Source organism: Bombus vosnesenskii, unplaced genomic scaffold (assembly GCF_011952255.1).
Source record: "Bombus vosnesenskii isolate JDL3184/JDL3185 unplaced genomic scaffold, Bvos_JDL3184-5_v1.1 scf7180000015158, whole genome shotgun sequence".
In the NCBI taxonomy this organism is placed as follows: domain Eukaryota; kingdom Metazoa; phylum Arthropoda; class Insecta; order Hymenoptera; family Apidae; genus Bombus; species Bombus vosnesenskii.
In genome coordinates this window covers 1-19,475 of record NW_022883856.1, presented here as the reverse complement: position 1 = coordinate 19,475, position 19,475 = coordinate 1, and the positions used below count along the sequence as shown (strand labels likewise).

Below are 19,475 nucleotides of genomic sequence, written 5' to 3'. Positions count from 1 at the left end.
AGAGTTCTCCGCACCGGATCGGCAAACTAGCGGGTGCCAAAGGCGCCGACCAGTCACCACCCGGCTATAGGAGAATATCAGATTCGTCGGGGATTCCCAGGGCGTGGTCCTACGCCCTGAGAACCCATAGCCGCCTCAGGTTCCCCATAGTCTTTTAGTAACTGATACTTGTATAACAATATATTATAGTATGGATGGTTTAGTCAGTGAATTTCATAAGTTTGACGTACAAATGTAATGAAACTTTACTATAGTTAATTTGTTAAGAGGAGGTTTATACTGTTATATATTGTGTGTACACAGAGGTGATGGTATTATAATTGACTGAGTGGTAACTGTGACGGATTTTTAGGATGAAGAATGAAAAGGAATAGTAGTTTAGATGCAGAGTTGACGTTATGACTTAATTGGATAGTTAAGTGCTTTAGGTTATAAGTATTTTTAGTACTTGTATGAGACTTGCTTAGGTTACGAAGTGTCATATTATAAATATGGAAATAAATTATTTATATAAATATGGGCGTTAATAGTGTTGAATTATTAATTTAGTATGTAAGTTTTAAGGCTAAGATGATGGATTGAAATTTGTAATTTAATTATAAGTATAGTATTATAAGATTCATGATGGATGGTAGCTCACGTGCGTAAATTCAAATAATCATGTGTATCACATACTCACGATTACATTGATTGCAGTGCTCAATTGTTGACCATAATTTCGTTTTTTACCAACCTTTTTCCCCGTTCGCTGTCGGACTCGGACAGACTTCGTATTAACTCATCTTTTAGTTGGTCATATTGTCCGGTGGTCGGGGGATCCAATGCAATGTCCCTTATCCGTTCTAAATATCCTGGTTTGAGGCACCCGAGAAGGGCGGTGGATTTTTCTTCGTCACCCGTGACGCCCACCGCCGCGAGTTGTCTGTCGAATAAAGAGAACCAGAACACGATCTTCTGCGGCTTCAGCGGAGGCACGCGAATTGTTTGACTAGTCGCAATCGTTGTGTTTTCGCTCAACATTGTTAGCGCACTCAGACTCACAATACTAAATTTCGCTAACTCAAATCACGTCGGGGTCACCAATGTGGAAAATTGGTCGATGATAGGTTGTGCGAAATAACGAGAGCGAAATATTGCTGTCGCAGTCCGTCAAATATATCTTGAATAAATAAATAAATAAATTATTTACAGCCGAATACGTGAGTCGTTGGTACAAAATACAAGACGCGGAATAAATACTCATTAATGTTTGTCGCGTAACTCGATAAATAATCGGAGATACTCTGTAGATAATATTCGATACTCTATATGTACTGTTCGATACTGTTCGATACATTTCAATACTCTTCGATACTATTCCACACTAAAACGCACGCGATCGCGTCCGTTTATTTATACTGGCCGGGGGAGAACCGGAAAATTCGAATTCGTCTACGTTTGATCTACGGTTGCACGAAGCGGCGACATTGTTTTGCATGGAGTTTATTTGTTCTTACATTACTTGTAAGGCAAAACAACAACATGATTTGAATTGTCCTCTGACTCATGTGCCGCTACAGTGATTACGGGAGAGAGTGTAGGACGAGTGAAGAATGGTGAATAAGAATGGGAAACGGATTAGCCGAATGACTGGCAGTCGGTATAATAGGCCTGGCGAACTGTAAGTGCGTCGCATTTTCATGTAAAAAACAATGCACGTAGCACAAGGGTAAATGGGGAAACGACTTTATAAATGTTTTTTTGTCTATTACACGCCTGTCAAATTTCTTTATGAGCAGAACTATTACAAGTGCTATTGTAGCAGAATACAAAAAAATGATGCGTGCTTATGTGGGTGTCACGTTTAACTGCAGTTACAAAAATCTGAACTTTAGAAACAGAACGTTGTTGTGGAAGTAATGATAAGTAAAGTGCGGGTGTTCGTGTAAATTCATATTTTTATAAATTGAAAAAATTAAATCTGAGTAGACGATTGTTTTATTATAAATGTTATAAGGAGTACTAGTATATTTCATACTTCGTTCGGTCTAATACTTCATATATGAAACCTATAGTGGTCATTGTTATCTATATTTATTCAATTAATATTTATTATTAATATTTATAATGAAACAATTTATCTTTATATCTATGTAGGAAGCATGAAAGTTTCAGCAACTATATGATACGTGGCATGAGCATTATGCTAGGCATTATTTTACATTAGTCTTTGATTCCCGCTCTCTCGCTTTCTCGATGAAGAAGTAGAGGGTACAATAACAGAATCATCCACCCAGGGATTATATTTAAGAGTCAGTAGATATAAAGGACAAACTGTTAGTGCAGGATTTTTACCAGCTGGTCACATGTCACCTTGTGTGGAAATTGCAGCTCTACTAGCATCAAAATATGTTCCTGATCATACACTTCCAGCTCTTGTATTTGCTACAGTACCTAATTTAATTTTAATTAGGAATTTTGCAACTCAAGGAAGGTACTGGAATTTTGAAAAACTGGAAATAGGAGACTGTATACCTTGTACGATCAAAGATATGGGGTCAGATGGTATAAGACTTATTTTACCAGTTGCAGAATGTACGCCATTTGGATATGTGTCCCATAGTAACGTTAGTAATTTTAATCTACTGCACACAAACTAAATTTTATTGACAAAAATATTTTCTATTAACAGGAAAGAACAACAATTAGGACTAACATTGTCGCTAAAGAAAATATACGATGATCCATCTAATCCTAAAAGTAGAATAGTGGCAGCATTGGATCCATTGATCCTGTATCTTAATAAATTAGTAGAACTTTCAAGAAATTCATATTACAAAAACAGACCCATTGCATCTGTCAAATTAGGGCAAAGAGTTACTGGAAAGATTGAAAAAGTTACGCCTGATTGGTTGGTTGTTCAATTGCAGAATAACTTGCTAGGTATAGTGTCTAAGAATCATTACTCCGAGAATAAAAAAATAGGGGACAAAATTTCTGGGACGATTATAACCACGTTATTGTCAATAATGCATAAAATAAGTGCCAAACAAAATAAATAAATACAATTTCCTGGCGGTAAATTGCTACGTGGTAGAATCTTAATGGTGACAAATTGATTTATCTTGATATTCCTTCAAGGTATTGGCAACGGAACTTTAGCTGCGATAACTGTACGTCGTCACATAAATAGTTTACTGCTAGATCTAACACCTTATATTATTCATTTTAAAATTAAATGTTACGCTTCATTAAATTCCCAAAAATCCGATATTATGCCTCTCAGCGTCATAAAATCTGCATTTGAAAAGAAGTGTTATGTGAGAGAGAAATCGGATGATAATAATAACTTAAAAAGAAAGAAACAAAATCAGGAGTATGTGGCACTCGCCAAAGAAATAAAAATTGAAAAGATACGGGAAGACGAAACATGAAAAACAAAGGGAAACGAAACAGAGAAAAACCAGAGAAAGATGTACAAAAAGGAATATTCAAAGAGAATGTGTATTGAACAAACAGGAGAAGAAAAGACTAAACTGGAAGACCAAACCTTCCGAAAAAGATTTGGAATATGCTGACTCAACTCTCCTTCAGGATAAAGAGTCATCTTGCGATAGTAAAGATGAAGTAGAAGAAAAACCAAATCTGAGAAATAAGAAATTAACGTCGAGAACAAAAAAGACAGGAGAAACATGAAATACGTCAAAGAGAAGAAGCGCTCGCCAACAACCAGTTACCAAATTCTGTACATCAATTCCACAGATTAGTTTTAGCTAGTCTAGACAGTTCAATAGTATGGTTACAGTATATGGCATATCATTTACAAACAACAGAAATCGAGAAAGCAAGAGCAGTTGCAAGAGAAGCGGTGAAAACGATTAATTTCAGGGAACAGAAGGAAAAATTAAACGTTTGGAAGGCTTGGTTGAATTTAGAGTCTAAATTCGGAATTCCTAAAGCACTGAATGGTGTTTTTCAAGAGGCACTGAAAGTATACAGTCACATGTTGACTGTACATGTCGAGGCTAGCAGGCAGATGGAACTAGAGAAAACAATTAATACCATGATTGGAAAATTTAACCATATTCCCGAGATGTGGTTTAATTGTGGAGAAGGGTTACTAAAAATGGGCTTGGGGGACAAATCGAGGCATATTATGCAGAGAGCATTCCAATCTTTGCCAGCATCTGAACGTATGTACACTACAGAAATAAAGAGAGAGCAGTAACTCTGTTTGAGCAAATTCTAAGTTCTTATCCGAAACGGGTGGATATACGGTCTTGTTATGTTGATTCTCTAATTAAATCTAATGATACTGATATAGGAAGGTAAAAATATTTTTTCAACTATATTTTGTCTTTTTAATTTCATAGAGAATTTACCTTCTAATAATTTGCATTTACAGGAAAGTTCTAGAGAGAGCAGTTGTTCAGGCATTACCGTCTAGAAAGGTGAAGATCCTCTTTAAAAAGTTCATCAATTTTGAAGAGCAGCATGGTACTGAGGAAGACGTGACTCGTGTTCAACAAATGGCTGTAGAATATCTAGAGAAGCAGTGTACAAAATGATTAAAAATAATAAAACGTTTTGACACATATTTCATTACATCATGTGAGCAAAACCTTCGTTACTTCGCGCAAGATGATCTGTGCGACGTCCTTCATTGTCAGACCGTCAAGACCTAAGCACCATTAAACAGATCCTCAATAAACCTAAGGCCCCACCATAAAACTTTAACTTTCCAACGTCATTATTTTAACACATGTTTTAAGTTAATCATTTTGTCCTGAGGGACTTTTTAAGCCTAGAAAGGTTTTCGGTAAAGTATCAATTTGTTGAAAATATATAGTTTATAACCCTGTTAATCGCAGCGCTATACCACCTCAACCACCCTTATTATCTCAACGGAAATCAGGAGATCGATCTATTCGCGGCGTCGATTATTATAATCGTAACGGAAATTTACGACTCCCGCTGACGTTTTTCCTTGTGATTGCGTCTCCCCGTGATTGGTCGAAAATACAACCTTAATTACACAATACCTAAAACAGTCCAGTTATGTAAAGTTTTTTACCACATATGCAAAATACTATTAATATTGATACATATAAAAATGAAAAAGGTAATAATAACTTGACATATTTGCAATTTCTGTGATCTCAAGTGCGTCCTTTTTATTGATTATTCTGTAATGACAAAACCAGGAATATGTCTAATCAAAAATCTTTTAGTACGTTTGGGACGCAACTGCTCCATTGTGCAGCAGTAGTTTTAGCTAACCGATCGTTACAACCACGTCGGCGCTATTGACTTCTTCAGAGGTCTCGGCGACATTTGAATTGTGCATGAAATTATACAAGTTGGTTTTTTGGTACCCAGGTAGATACCCTTGTTCAAGAAGTCTTCGTTTTTGTAATTCCCGTTCGTGGTTATTACGTTTTGCGTCTATCTTAAGCATATTTTTTGAGATAATTCATGATGCATCCTGAAGACATTAAATAATGTAGATTTATATTGTTTCGACTCGAGATATCTACCCGATTCATTTATGTGATGCTCTGTATGAAGTGTACCATTGATCAATTTGAAGAAAGACACATTTTGAATTTTTGGACGAACTACAAATTTTTAATAGTTAGTAGCCAAAATTGAGAAGCTAAATCAAAAACCGCGCGGCCACCGTCTATTTCTTCCTAAATGTAGTCATAGACTATGGTTGTGGCGAGATACGGGACAGAGACCGTTGGAATATTTACTGTCGCGTGCCGCAACAACTATTTCTTTTTAAGGAGAGCTATACTATTACCTCATACCTTTGTCAGGCAAAGCGTCCATCCCTTGACCGCGGCTACGTTCGGCGACTGGTTGTCGCCTCGAGTCCAAGCTCATTATCACAAATCTCGAACAATTGTAACCGAGTTAAGTTATAGAGGCTAAAATATTGGGGGTTTTCCGATGGATTCCAAAGGAAGGACCCGGTGTCCTTTCATCTATATATGTCGGAGATGAAAGAACACCGGAGCCTTTGGAATTTTGGATAATCCCGCAACATTGTAACCTAGAGTCTACTATAGCTGTAATTGAACAATTGTAGTTATTCAATCCGATTGTAATTGTTCGAGAGTTGTGATAATGAGCTTGGGCTCGAGGCGACAGTCAGTCGCCGAACGTAGCCGCGGTCACGGAATGAACGCTTTGTCTAACAAAGGTATAGAGTAACTCTATAGCTCCCTTTAAAAGAAATAATCGTGGCGACACGCGACAGTAAACATTCCAACGGTCTCTGTCCCGTAGCTCGCCACACGCAGACCCTATTCTTCGAGTAAGATGATTGCCAGATGTCGATGCGTCTCCGCAGTACATGTTCAGCTAGCCCGAGGGCCTGTTATAAATCTTAAGATTTAGTCAACTAAAGTCCTTCAAACAGACAAACGGTCTTTGTCCCAACTACGGGAAGATGGGGGAGACATACTTTTCAACGAGCGGCGTCTCCCACTAGCAACTTTCCCTCGAGGGCGGCTAGCATCTTTTTCTAACCACCGATATGGAGATTGACCAATTAGCAGCAACGCCAATTTCCCTTACTTTCTGAACGAAGGCTTTTCTCGACGAATCCGATGATCTCGTATCCTTAGACACACCCCATTATAGCTTTCCTCTGTGGCATCGTCGGGACGGGAAAGTCATTCTCTCTGGCGATCTCATCGACGAAAAGAGTAACCCCTTACGACCAGTGAATATTATGCGTCCGACTTAGATTTTGTGAGCACGTTCATCTATCATCCCGTCGACCGCCGATTCGTTATTGAACCTAGGATCATTGTCATTAGTTTCTCGAGTATCTAATCACCACGGTTACTTGTCCGGTTCTATGATAATCGTATTTGCACTAGTCAATGTCTTCTCTATTGCATAACGACAACGCGTAATCCAAGCGAGGATTCGTTTCACGCCCCTAACCCTAATTCTAATGTAAACCCGACATATTTATTCATATAATGTATGCTACTCGTTCTTTTTCCCTTGTTTGGTTTGAAGATCACCAGCGTATGCTAACACTCACATATTATATTATTCCTCCTTTTACTTATTCACCGCTATCCATCATAGACACCATCACCAATGAGCCGTTAATGCATCACACACTTTTTTATCCTACGCTGCTGCTGCTGTACTCGAGTTAATTTAACAGCTATTCCCCTACAACTTATCATGCCAATATTGACCGCCACGCTTCATGTTTCTCCCACTTTAATTGTACTCAAACGATCATATGATTATAATCCTTGTCGCATACACATGTCTCCATATGCATACACTCTGATATCGTCTCAATATTATTCCACTCACACCCCCTTGTAATTCACCACAATCCTTAGCAATCCTGCTTGCATTTTCACACGCATGTATCATCGTATATTGTCAAACACCTAGCTAGCGAGAGCGATCCACCAACATGTCCGCTCTCAATTGCGTCGCGAACCAGACTTCCGTCTATAACCTACGTTCACCTTAACATGTGACTCGTAGTTATTCATTTGTTATAGTTCCCGAACCGTAATTACACTTTATTTCAATTCCTATCCTAGTCAAATTCTAATTTCTATTTCCTTTAATTTAGCCAATAGATTAACTTAATATTAATTTAGCTCACTTTAACTTCAATTAAAATCCACTAAACGCTTACTCACTCAATAACATTAATTGTTATATCGATTTTAGCCCCGCTACGCCTTCCAATTTAGCCTGTGACTTCTTGCATCCGTTAAACCCTCTCATCTTATTCAAGTCAACAATAAACTAAAATCACTGTATGTACCCACGACACCCTAATTCATCTCAAATGGGAATTATCCATCACTATCTAGCTCGTTAAAAATTGGTATTTCTCATGTTTCCTTTAAACTAATTCCACCCACGATATAACACATCTACCCCTAACCAACTACTATTACAACTAGCCTTATGCTCACGAGCGGGAGCTCGCGGCAAACACGTCCGCAAGCAACGACGTCTCGAGTCGAACTCCAGTTTTGCTGCTAATTAAACTCGGTTGTCCGATTTCTAAGATTTTATGTGTTTTACACGATACGTCGATCTGCACATTTTTCCTAATGATAATGATATAATGATTTTCTGTCTGTAGGGGTACGAACGTCAATTCTTCCAACTTGAATACAGCAGTTGGGCAGGTTTTGACTGTCTGTTGATTATTAGTTAATTCGATTCTACATTCAGGTGAACTGATTCTACTGTGACTTGACTGAGTTCCCTTACAAATGTCGATGATTGCCGTTCGTTTATATTTGTTTAAGTAGTGGCTATCGACAAAGGTGTATCGTTCTAAGCTGATTAGTATCAGTTTCTACTACAGGTGCGATAAATACAGAGTTTTGCTTGAAAGGTATCGGATAAATTTTTCTTATTTTCCATTCGTTGTCTTCTGAAAACGATACAGTTATCGTATATATGAGTTTGTTATCATTTGTCCATAATTTTAGTTTACTTAGATCTAGAATTAGTAGAAAGTTTTGAACTGAAAGATCGATATGATTACTCATAAAGTTTTGCTTCGTTATTTGGTCGAGTGTTGTTAAGAATTGTTTAGGTTCCATAATTTGCGGGTTTATGATTCCTTGTTTTCCTGATACTATAGTGTTAAAAATTTCGTCGATGTTAATATGGAGCTCCGATATGGTAGATTCAGTCTGAATTAGTAAAGAGATCAATATTTCGTTTTTCTCGTTATGGTTTTCAATCTTGCGTATGACGTTGCTAACGTTTTCGAGTTGATTCGTCTTAGCATAGTCTAGCACGCGTTTGATAAGTGCGGTTTGATTACTGAGGATCGTTTTTATTTTATTGTTGGAGTCAAATAATGTGTAGAGGATGAGTCGAGTCCGTGATGATTGTGGTTGGTGGCTGTAGATGTCGCTGCTGGGGGCACTGCTATATTTTCTTCCTAATTAGAATCGTGGAATAAAAATCGGACTTCGGTCGCCGGGATTCGATCCCGCGTTCCGAACGTTCGTAACCTTTTTTTTTTTTTTTTGTACGTGGAGAAATCCTCATGGACACTCCGCTGCTGCAATAATCGCGTAACAGCAGAGTAGTGTCGGACTCCTACCGACTAAAACTCCACGATGACCATCTTATGCGCGTGACAGGGGTGCTCCAGGAACCTCTTATGAATTAACTTCAGTTGCACCCCCTTCTCGCGTTCTCTTGTTCGAGCCGGCTATTGAGTAGGCGTTAGGGGGAGGTCGTTGCCCCTAGCCCTGTCACTTCTTCTGGTCGTAGTCCGTTGGGGTGGTGGCGGAGCGGCTCTGGGTCGTCTGACTGCCATCCTTCTCCATCGTCTTATCCAGCAGGGGTGAGAGTTTTTTTTCTCTCCCTTTCCGCTCGCTCCTTCGCGAGCATAACTCGCTCGCAGAAGAGGCGGACGGCCTCGTATTCCTGTGACCCTCTCAACATCGCTTCTACAATCGCTGAGGGGGTCCACGTTTCTCCTATGGCGTGCCGCAGGGTGTAGCGGGGCAGCTCCCACGCCGGACAGAGCTCCAGGGTGTGCTGCGCTGTGTCCCTGCCCTCTCTGCAGTGGTGGCAGATGTCTGTCGTCTCTCGCCTTATTCTCTTCAGGAACTCGCCGAACACGCCGTGTCCGGTGAGTACTTGTGTCATCCTGAATGTGAGTGGGAGGCCGTGGCGGCTCCTCCATGCCTCCCAGTTTGGTAGGACAGCATCCGCGCCTCGGTGTTCGCTTCTCCCGTTGATCAGTTGGGATCGCCATAGGTTCCATGTGTACTCCTCGGCGGTTCCGGTGTCGTTTGGAGCCGCCTGCTCGGTGGGGTCTTCTCCCGGATGTCATTCTCTCCGGCGGGTGTATCTCTTTTTGAGCGCCAGCGCCCGCAGCTCCCACGGGGGGGACGCGGCTAGGGTGGACGCCGACGCGTGAGACACCGTCCGGTATCCCCTAATGATTCTGATGGCGGTCACTCTGTGCAGCCTTTTCAGGAGCAGAATGCTGCGACGGCTTGCCATCAGGTCGTCCGCCCATACTGGGGCCCCGTACATCACTCGTGACCGAACGACGCCCTCGTAAAGTCGGCGCACCGCGTCTCCTGCCCCGCCGATGTTCGGTAGTAGGCCGCACAGGGCATTGGCAGCCGCTGACACCTTCGGGATCAGTGAGTCGAAGTGCGGCTCGAACGTCCACTGGCTGTCGATGGTGAGTCCCAGATACTTCATCTGTGATCCCACCCGGACGGTTTTACCTGCCATGTTTATGCATAGGCCGGGCGGTGGTGTCCCTCGCCTCTTCCTGTCAAAGAACCAGGTGACCTCCGACTTCGCAGGGGAGACTCTCAGGCCCAGTTCGTTCACAGCACGGATCGCACAGGCCGTTGCGATTTCGCCAATGCGCAGCGTCTCGTGCCAGCCACGACCCTCGACCAGGATTAGGGTGTCGTCCGCATAACATATCATGGCCGCGCCTGGGGGTAGCGGGCATCGCAGTACCTCGTCGTACGCAACGTTCCATAGTACGGGGCCCAGCACCGAGCCCTGCGGGACGCCACGCTCGACGGATCGCTTTTCCTCTCCTTCCTTACTGGTGTAACACACCCACCTGTCGTCGAGGTAGGCTCGGATCAATCGGACGAGGTAGCTGGGAACCTCGAAGTGCTCCAGGGCCGTCACTATCCTGTCCCATGGCATAGTGTTGAACGCGTTGACGATGTCCAGGGAAACCGCCAGCGCCACGCCTTTCCGGGAGACCATGTCCTCCGCAATCGCTCGTACGCGTCTGACCGCGTCAATCATCGAGCGCCCCTTCCGGAAGTCGTACTGGCTTTCGTGCAAACCTGGCACTTGGCCCGCTATGTGTCGTTCCAAGCGGGCGGCGACTACCCTCTCGAGTAGTTTGCCGATCTCGTCCAGTAGGCATATCGGCCGGTACGCTGACGGCGAGGTCGTCGGTCGGCCCTCTTTATGGGGCAGGACCAGTCTCGTCGTCCGCCACGCCCGGGGGTAGACTCCCTCCCTCAGGCATCTTGTGAAGAGGTGCCGGATTCTGGGGGCCATAACCCCCATCACTTCCCCCCAGATCCGGCCAGGGATTCCGTCCGGGCCCGGTGCCACGTTGCGGGAGATCATTCTTCTGGTAGCCTCCCATATCTCCTCCTCCGTGACTTCCCAGTCGTCCCTCCATTCCAGTGGTCGTGTCGTTTCCCGTGGCCGTTCCACCGCTCTGTTTTCTTGTGGTGGAAAGAGCGTTCCGGTGGTCCGCGTCAGCAGCGCAGGTTCCATCTCCGTCGTTGTCAGGGGGCCCTTCGCGCGTAGTTTCTGTGTCACCGTCCTGTATAGCCTTCCCCATGGGTCCGACTCGACTGTTTCGACCAGTTCGGACCAAGCACGGTCCTTCGCTTTTTTAATTTCCTTTTGTAGCGAGCGCCGTAGCGCGCGGTACGCCCGGTAGCGCAAGGAGACTTCTTCGTCGCGTCGTCGCCAGCGGCGGGCCCTTAGGTACTGTCTTCGGGCCCGGACACATCTCGTCCTCAGTTCCGCGATGTCGGGGTTCCACCAGTAAACTGCTCTGCTTCGCACCGTGCCCGGTGTGGCCCGTGGCATGGATGCATCGCAGATTGCTGTCGTGACTTGGCGGAGGTTCTCGGCCTCCTCTTCCACGTCTGCTTCGGTCGTCGTTGTCGAGGCCTCCCAGCTCCAAGCTGTTGCTGTAGCAGCCGCCCGGAGTAGATCTTCATTCCTTTCTTTTATTTTCCATCTGGGCGGTGGGCGCGCGCGCCTCCCCCTCGGCGGGCAGTGCCCGTCGTTTGTCGTCGGCATTCCAGGTCCAGGTGCGTCCACCTCCATGAATATGTAGAGGTGGTCCGACAGCGTCTCGACCTCTTCGGCCACTCTCCAGCCTGAGATCCGCCTGAATGCCTCGAGGAAGGCCCATGTTATGTCAACAATGGGCTCCCTCTGCACGTTACGCAGGTACTGGTCGAGCCCCTGTTCACTAACAGAAGTCCAAGTCCCGCGGCCCAGTTTGATAGCGTGCGGCCGCGCGCGTTGGTCCTGGCGTTCGCCCATTCCGTGGAGTGCGCGTTGAAGTCTCCCAGGACGAGCACTTGTCGGAGGATTCGTCGCCTGACGCAGTCGCCAACTCCGTCTAGGAATTCCTCGAACGCTGCCCGTCCGCTGTTAGGTGACACGTACACCCCCACCACCATCATCCCTGCCCACTCGACCGCGGCATATCCGTTGCCGCGTTCCAGCAGGGCTCCGTGAGCGAACGCCCCGGGCGTTGATGTCCAGGTGACGGCAACCATTCCGTCCGTGTCTCCGACCCACTCCGGGGCATCCAGAACTCTGTATGATTCCGCCACCACCGCTAGGGCGACCGTGCTCTCCCGGATGGTTTGGTGGAGCAGGTCTTGTGCTCGCCTTGACCTTCGCAGGTTAGTCTGGAGGATGCGCATTCTCAGTTCTTTGGTGTTCTTTCCTTGTTTGTGGCTTCCTTCTCCCACTTTAATTGTACTCAAACGATCATATGATTATAATCCTTGTCGCATACACATGTCTCCATATGCATACACTCTGATATCGTCTCAATATTATTCCACTCACACCTCCTTGTAATTCACCACAATCCTTAGCAATCCTGCTTGCATTTTCACACGCATGTATCATCGTATATTGTCAAACACCCAGCTAGCGAGAGCGATCCACCAACATGTCCGCTCTCAATTGCGTCGCGAACCAGACTTCCGTCTATAACCTACGTTCACCTTAACATGTGACTCGTAGTTATTCATTTGTTATAGTTCCCGAACCGTAATTACACTTTATTTCAATTCCTATCCTAGTCAAATTCTAATTTCTATTTCCTTTAATTTAGCCAATACATTAACTTAATATTAATTTAGCTCACTTTAACTTCAATTAAAATCCACTAAACGCTTACTCACTCAATAACATTAATTGTTATATCGATTTTAGCCCCGCTACGCCTTCCAATTTAGCCTGTGACTTCTTGCATCCGTTAAACCCTCTCATCTTATTCAAGTCAACAATAAACTAAAATCACTGTACGTACCCACGACACCCTAATTCATCTCAAATGGGAATTATCTATCTAGCTCGTTAAAAATTGGTATTTCTCATGTTTCCTTTAAACTAATTCCACCCACGATATGACACATCTACCCCTAACCAACTACTATTACAACTAGCCTTATGCTCACGAGCGGGAGCTCGCGGCAAACACGTCCGCAAGCAACGACGTCTCGAGTCGAACTCCAGTTTTGCTGCTAATTAAACTCGGTTGTCTGATTTCTAAGATTTTATGTGTTTTACACGATACGTCGATCTGCACATTTTTCCTAATGATAATGATATAATGATTTTCTGTCTGTAAGGGTACGAACGTCAATTCTTCCAACTTGAATACAGCAGTTGGGCAGGTTTTGACTGTCTGTTGATTATTAGTTAATTCGATTCTACATTCAGGTGAACTGATTCTATTGTGACTTGACTGAGTTCTCTTACAAATGTCGATGATTGCCGTTCGTTTATATTTGTTTAAGTAGTGGCTATCGACAAAGGTGTATCGTTCTAAGCTGATTAGTATCAGTTTCTACTACAGGTGCGATAAATACAGAGTTTTGCTTGAAAGGTATCGGATAAATTTTTGTTATTTTCCATTCGTTGTCTTCTGAAAACGATACAGTTATCGTATATATGAGTTTGTTATCATTTGTCCATAATTTTAGTTTACTTAGATCTAGAATTAGTAGAAAGTTTTGAACTGAAAGATCGATATGATTACTCATAAAGTTTTGCTTCGTTATTTGGTCGAGTGTTGTTAAGAATTGTTTAGGTTCCATAATTTGCGGGTTTATGATTCCTTGTTTTCCTGATACTATAGTGTTAAAAATTTCGTCGATGTTAATATGGAGCTCCGATATGGTAGATTCAGTCTGAATTAGTAAAGAGATCAATATTTCGTTTTTCTCGTTATGGTTTTCAATCTTGCGTATGACGTTGCTAACGTTTTCGAGTTGATTCGTCTTAGCATAGTCTAGCACGCGTTTGATAAGTGCGGTTTGATTACTGAGGATCGTTTTTATTTTATTGTTGGAGTCAAATAATGTGTAGAGGATGAGTCGAGTCCGTGATGATTGTGGTTGGTGGCTGTAGATGTCGCTGCTGGGGGCACTGCTATATTTTCTTCCTAATTAGAATCGTGGAATAAAAATCGGACTTCGGTCGCCGGGATTCGATCCCGCGTTCCGAACGTTCGTAACCTTTTTTTTTTTTTGTACGTGGAGAAATCCTCATGGACACTCCGCTGCTGCAATAATCGCGTAACAGCAGAGTAGTGTCGGACTCCTACCGACTAAAACTCCACGATGACCATCTTATGCGCGTGACAGGGGTGCCCCAGGAACCTCTTATGAATTAACTTCAGTTGCACCCCCTTCTCGCGTTCTCTTGTTCGAGCCGGCTATTGAGTAGGCGTTAGGGGGAGGTCGTTGCCCCTAGCCCTGTCACTTCTTCTGGTCGTAGTCCGTTGGGGTGGTGGCGGAGCGGCTCTGGGTCGTCTGACTGCCATCCTTCTCCATCGTCTTATCCAGCTCCTCCATGCCTCCCAGTTTGGTAGGACAGCATCCGCGCCTCGGTGTTCGCTTCTCCCGTTGATCAGTTGGGATCGCCACAGGTTCCATGTGTCCTCCTCGGCGGTTCCTGTGTCGTTTGGAGCCGCCTGCTCGGTGGGGTCTTCTCCCGGATGCCATTCTCTCCGGCGGGTGTATCTCTTTTTGAGCGCCAGCGCCCGCAGCTCCCACGGGGGGGACGCGGCTAGGGTGGACGCCGACGCGTGAGACACCGTCCGGTATCCCCTAATGATTCTGATGGCGGTCACTCTGTGCAGCCTTCTCAGGAGCAGGATGCTGCGACGGCTTGCCATCAGGTCGTCCGCCCATACTGGGGCCCCGTACATCACTCGTGACCGAACGACGCCCTCGTAAAGTCGGCGCACCGCGTCTCCGGCCCCGCCGATGTTCGGTAGTAGGCCGCACAGGGCATTGGCAGCCGCTGACACCTTCGGGATCAGTGAGTCGAAGTGCGGCTCGAACGTCCACTGGCTGTCGATGGTGAGTCCCAGATACTTCATCTGTGATCCCATCCGGGCGGATTTACCTGCCATGTTTATGCATAGGCCGGGCGGTGGTGTCCCTCGCCTCTTCCTGTCAAAGAACCAGGTTGCCTCCGACTTCGCCGGGGAGACTCTCAGGCCCAGTTCGTTCACGGCACGGATCGCACAGGCCGTTGCGATTTCGCCAAAGCGCAGGGTCTCGTGCCAGCCACGACCCTCGACCAGGATTAGGGTGTCGTCCGCATAACATATCATGGCCGCGCCTGGGGGTAGCGGGCATCGCAGTACCTCGTCGTACGCAACGTTCCATAGTATGGGGCCCAGCACCGAACCCTGCGGGACCCCACGCTCGATGGATCGCTTTTCCTCTCCTTCCTTACTGGTGTAACACACCTACCTGTCGTCGGGGTAGGCTCGGATCAATCGGACGAGGTATCTGGGAACCTCGAAGTGCTCCAGGGCCGTCACTATCCTGTCACATGGCATGGTGTTGAACGCGTTGACGATGTCCAGGGAAACCGCCAGCGCCACGTCTTTCCGGGAGACCATGTCCTCCGCAATCGCTCGTACGCGTTTGACCGCGTCAATCATCGAGCGCCCCTTCCGGAAGCCGTACTGGCTTTCGTGCAAACCTGGCACTTGGCCCGCTATGTGTCGTTCCAAGCGGGCGGCGACTACCCTCTCGAGTAGTTTGCTGACCTCGTCCAGTAGGCATATCGGCCGGTACGCTGACGGCGAGGTCGTCGGTCGGCCCTCTTTATGGAGCAGGACCAGTCTCGTCGTCCGCCACACCCGCAGGTAGACTCCCTCCCTCATGCATCTTGTGAAGAGGTGCCGGAGTCTGGGGAACATGACGCCCATCACTTCCCCCCAGATCCGGCCAGGGATTCCGTCCGGGCCCGGTGCTACGTTGCGGGAGGTCATTCTTCTGGTAGCCTCCCATATCTCCTCCTCCGTGACTTCCCAGTCGTCCCTCCATTCCAGTGGTCGTGTCGTTTCCCGTGGCCGTTCCACCGCTCTGTTTTCTTGTGGTGGAAAGAGCGTTCCGGTGATCCGCGTCAGCAGCGCAGGTTCCATCTCCGTCGTTGTCAGGGGGCCTTTCGCGCGTAGTTTCTGTGTCACCTTCCTGTATGGCCTTCCCCATGGGTCCGACTCGACTGTTTCGACCAGTTCGGACCAAGCACGGTTCTTCGCTTTTTTAATTTCCTTGTGTAGCGAGCGCCGTAGCGCGCTTTACGCCCGGTAGCGCAAGGAGACTTCTTCTTCGTCGCGTCGTCGCCAGCGGCGGGCCCTTAGGTACTGTCTTCGGGCCCGGACACATCTCGTCCTCAGTTTCGCGATGTCGGGGTTCCACCAGTAAACTGCTCTGCTTCGCACCGTGCCCGGTGTGGCCCGTGGCATGGATGCATCGCAGATTGCTGTCGTGACTTGGCGGAGGTTCTCGACCTCCTCTTCCACGTCTGCTTCGGTCGTCGTTGTCGAGGCCTCCCAGCTCCAAGCTGTTGCTATAGCAGCCGCCCGGAGTAGATCTTCATTCCTTTCTTTTATTTTCCATCTGGGCGGTGGGCGCGCGCGCCTCCCCCTCGGCGGGCCGTGCCCGTCGTTTGTCGTCGGCATTCCAGGTCCAGGTGCGTCCACCTCCATGAATATGTAGAGGTGGTACGACAGCGTCTCGACCCCTTCGGCCACTCTCCAGCCTGAGATCCGCCTGAATGCCTCGGGGGAGGCCCATGTTATGTCAAAAATGGGCTCCCTCTGCACGTCACGCAGGTACTGGTCGAGCCCCTGTTCACTAACAGAAGTTCAAGTCCCGCGGCCCAGTTTGATAGCGTGCGGCCGCGCGCGTTGGTCCTGGCGTTCCCCCATTCCGTGGAGTGCGCGTTGAAGTCTCCCAGGACAAGCACTTGTCGGGGGAGTCGTCGCCTAACGCAGTCGCCAACTCCGTCTAGGAATTCCTCGAACGCTGCCCGTCCGCTGTTAGGTGACACGTACACCCCCACCACCATCATCCCTGCCCACTCGACCGCGGCGTATCCGTTGCCGCGTTCCAGCAGGGCTCCGTGGGTGAACGCCCCGGGCGTTGATGTCCAGGTGACGGCAACCATTCCGTCCGTGTCTCCGACCCACTCCGGGGCATCCAGAACTCTGTATTGTTCCGCCACCACCGCTAGGGCGACCGTGCACTCCCGGATGGTTTGGTGGAGCAGGTCTTGTGCTCGCCTTGATCTTCGCAGGTTAGTCTGGAGGATGCGCATTCTCAGTTCTTTCCTTGTTTGTGGCTTCCTCCGTGCCTACCTCCTTGTTCGCGGGCTTAGGGTCGCTGTGCGACGGGGAGCCTTTCTCGCTGCCTCATGCAGCCGTGGATCCGCGGGCGGCTCCTTTCGTTCCTTTCTTCGAGGGGGCGCAGGCCGGTCCCCCCCAGCCTGTGCACTGACGGTGTTCCAAGCGCCTCGCAGAGCAGGCATTTCGGGCTCGCAGTAGTGCATGCTCTCGCCTGGTGCCCTGGTTCGCCGCATATGAAGAACAGGTGCCCTTGTCCTCCTTGGCGGTGCAGGTCTTCCCCGTGTGTCCTATCCCAAGGCACCTGTAGCACTGCAACGGTCTCCATTCGATGGCTTCGACCTTCGCCGTCGACCAGCCTATGGCGACCTTTCCAGCCTGGGTCAGTTTCCTCACTGCACTGGCAGGGCCTCGTATCCACACGGTGCCAAGTCCGTTCCGGGCGGGGCGGATTTCTCCCAGCCGGATGTCCTCCGGCTTGCAGCTGCTCTTCCTCGCCAGGGTGTTCTGGATTTCCGCCTTGATGGTCGCTATGTCTATCAGGGACACCCTTGCCTCCGCGGCTCGGTAGGGTGTCGCCACGCGGATCTCGTTCGGGTCCAGAGCCCGCGTCAGCTGTGCTGCGACCGCTGCGGCCTTCTCCCTTCCCTGGTCTTCGGGGACCTCTAAGATGACGCCTCCAGCGATGGTCTTCCGCATCCTCATCGTGTTGATGCCGAGCTCGGTCAGGGAGACACTGTCCTTGGCCGCAGCCAGCACCTCCGCGTAGGATTGGCTCGATTTGTCCGTCAGGGTGATTGTTACCGCTGACGTTCGCGGTGCGCGCGGGAGGGGCCCCCTGCCCCCCTCCCTCTTCGTGCTTTCTCCAATCCACTCTCCGGAGTTTCCCTCTGTCTCTCCGCCCCTGTCTCGGGGATCAGCTTCGCCGGCTGCTTCTTTCCTGCCTCCTTCTTCTTTCCGCTTCTTTTCCTTTCAACCGTCTGCCATTCGATGACAGCTGTTCGGCCTCACTTGGGCGCTGGGGCGTTTGGGGCTCCAGGCTCCATCCCTCTCGTGTTTGCGGCAGGAGCGACCTCCTTTCCTTCTCCTTTTTCTATTCTCTGCAGTCGTTCCTCCAGTCGGTGCAGCAAGGATCTCATCTCCTCTGCATGGTGTTTGACTGCAGCGAGACGCACTCTGTAGCTGCTCTCATCCGCGGTGGGGCGCGAGGCCGGCTCTTTTCGGAGTGCCTCTACCGCCGCCTCTAGTGTTGCCATGCGTCTTTGCGCTATAGCGAGTGCGTCGGTGACAGGGTCCGTTCTCCTCACTATTTCGGTCACGCCCGCGGTGATGGTTCTCGCCGCCTCCTTCAGGGTTTTCACCTGCGTGCCCTTGTGGTTGCGGGGTGCCTCGACAGCCTTGGCCACCTCGGCGTCCCGGCGAATCAGTTCGGCTCCTATGTCCGCCGTTGTGGCTGTTCTCATTTCTTCAGCCGGGTCCGCGGGGAGTTCGGGGATTCGTTGGCCTTCTTCTTTTCGCTCGGGGTGCTTCTCTGGTGGGGATTTCCTCCTCCTCTGTTGTTTCCTCAGTCCATATTCCCTCCTTGTCCAGCCTGAAGCGGGAGGGTCCCTCCTTTGGCGGCATCGCCTTCGTCATGCTCCTGGTGCTGACGTGTGGCATCTCCGCAGCCAGTTCCGTTTCCCTCCGTCCCCTAGCGTTTTCCTCTACCTCCTTCCCTTTCGCCATGGTTGCGTCTGTTTCCCCGTTGGGCGGGAAATGTCGCTCGGTCAGCACTTGCCACTCTGCCAGTCGCTGTCACTTTCAAGTGGCCCGCGCGACGCGCTTCGGCGCACGCGCCAATATGGCTGCGTCTGGGTAGTTTCTCGGGTAGCCCGTGTAGCGGCGCTGTTGTCACGCGTCCTAATATGGCTACTCCACCGTCCTAACCTCACACTTGGTTGGTTTTGCTTTAACTCCTTGTCCAAGCCACACTTCCCGTATCCACACCCGCTTTGCGTTCACAGACACTATTCCTCCACTCTGGTTACCTCCCTTGCCCAAGCTCTCCAGTTTTCCG

The 19,475-nt window shown here is 47.9% G+C and overlaps 3 protein-coding genes and 1 pseudogene across 3 annotated transcripts; 1 reads left to right on the top strand and 3 right to left on the bottom strand.

The window, feature by feature from the left end:
- The first annotated feature begins 1,898 nt into the window (after positions 1 to 1,898).
- On the top strand, positions 1,899 to 4,561 carry LOC117241010 (annotated as a pseudogene).
- Positions 4,562 to 11,939: 7,378 nt separating this feature from the next.
- LOC117241009 lies at positions 11,940 to 12,653 on the bottom strand. Its single transcript, XM_033507010.1, has 2 exons — positions 12,610 to 12,653; positions 11,940 to 12,519 (listed from the first exon to the last, which is right to left on the bottom strand). Exons 1-2 carry the CDS (start codon positions 12,651 to 12,653, stop codon positions 11,940 to 11,942), a joined length of 624 nt encoding a protein of 207 aa, XP_033362901.1.
- Positions 12,654 to 16,872: 4,219 nt separating this feature from the next.
- LOC117241008 lies at positions 16,873 to 17,394 on the bottom strand. The gene has a single exon (XM_033507009.1). It carries the CDS (start codon positions 17,392 to 17,394, stop codon positions 16,873 to 16,875), a length of 522 nt encoding a protein of 173 aa, XP_033362900.1.
- Positions 17,395 to 17,488: 94 nt separating this feature from the next.
- On the bottom strand, positions 17,489 to 18,124 carry LOC117241007. Its single transcript, XM_033507008.1, has one exon. It carries the CDS (start codon positions 18,122 to 18,124, stop codon positions 17,489 to 17,491), a length of 636 nt encoding a protein of 211 aa, XP_033362899.1.
- Between the last annotated feature and the right edge of the window lie 1,351 nt (positions 18,125 to 19,475).

Bases quoted from the DNA above. Each gene is read 5' to 3' on its own strand.
- LOC117241008 (XM_033507009.1), bottom strand. From the start codon at position 17,394: ATGCGCATCCTCCAGACTAACCTGCGAAGATCAAGGCGAGCACAAGAC.
- LOC117241009 (XM_033507010.1), bottom strand. From the start codon at position 12,653: ATGCAAGCAGGATTGCTAAGGATTGTGGTGAATTACAAGGAGGT. The intron at 12,520-12,609 runs GTGAGTGGAATA...TGATCGTTTGAG, and splicing joins GTGGTGAATTACAAGGAGGT to TACAATTAAAGTGGGAGAAG.
- LOC117241007 (XM_033507008.1), bottom strand. From the start codon at position 18,124: ATGAGGATGCGGAAGACCATCGCTGGAGGCGTCATCTTAGAGGTCCCC.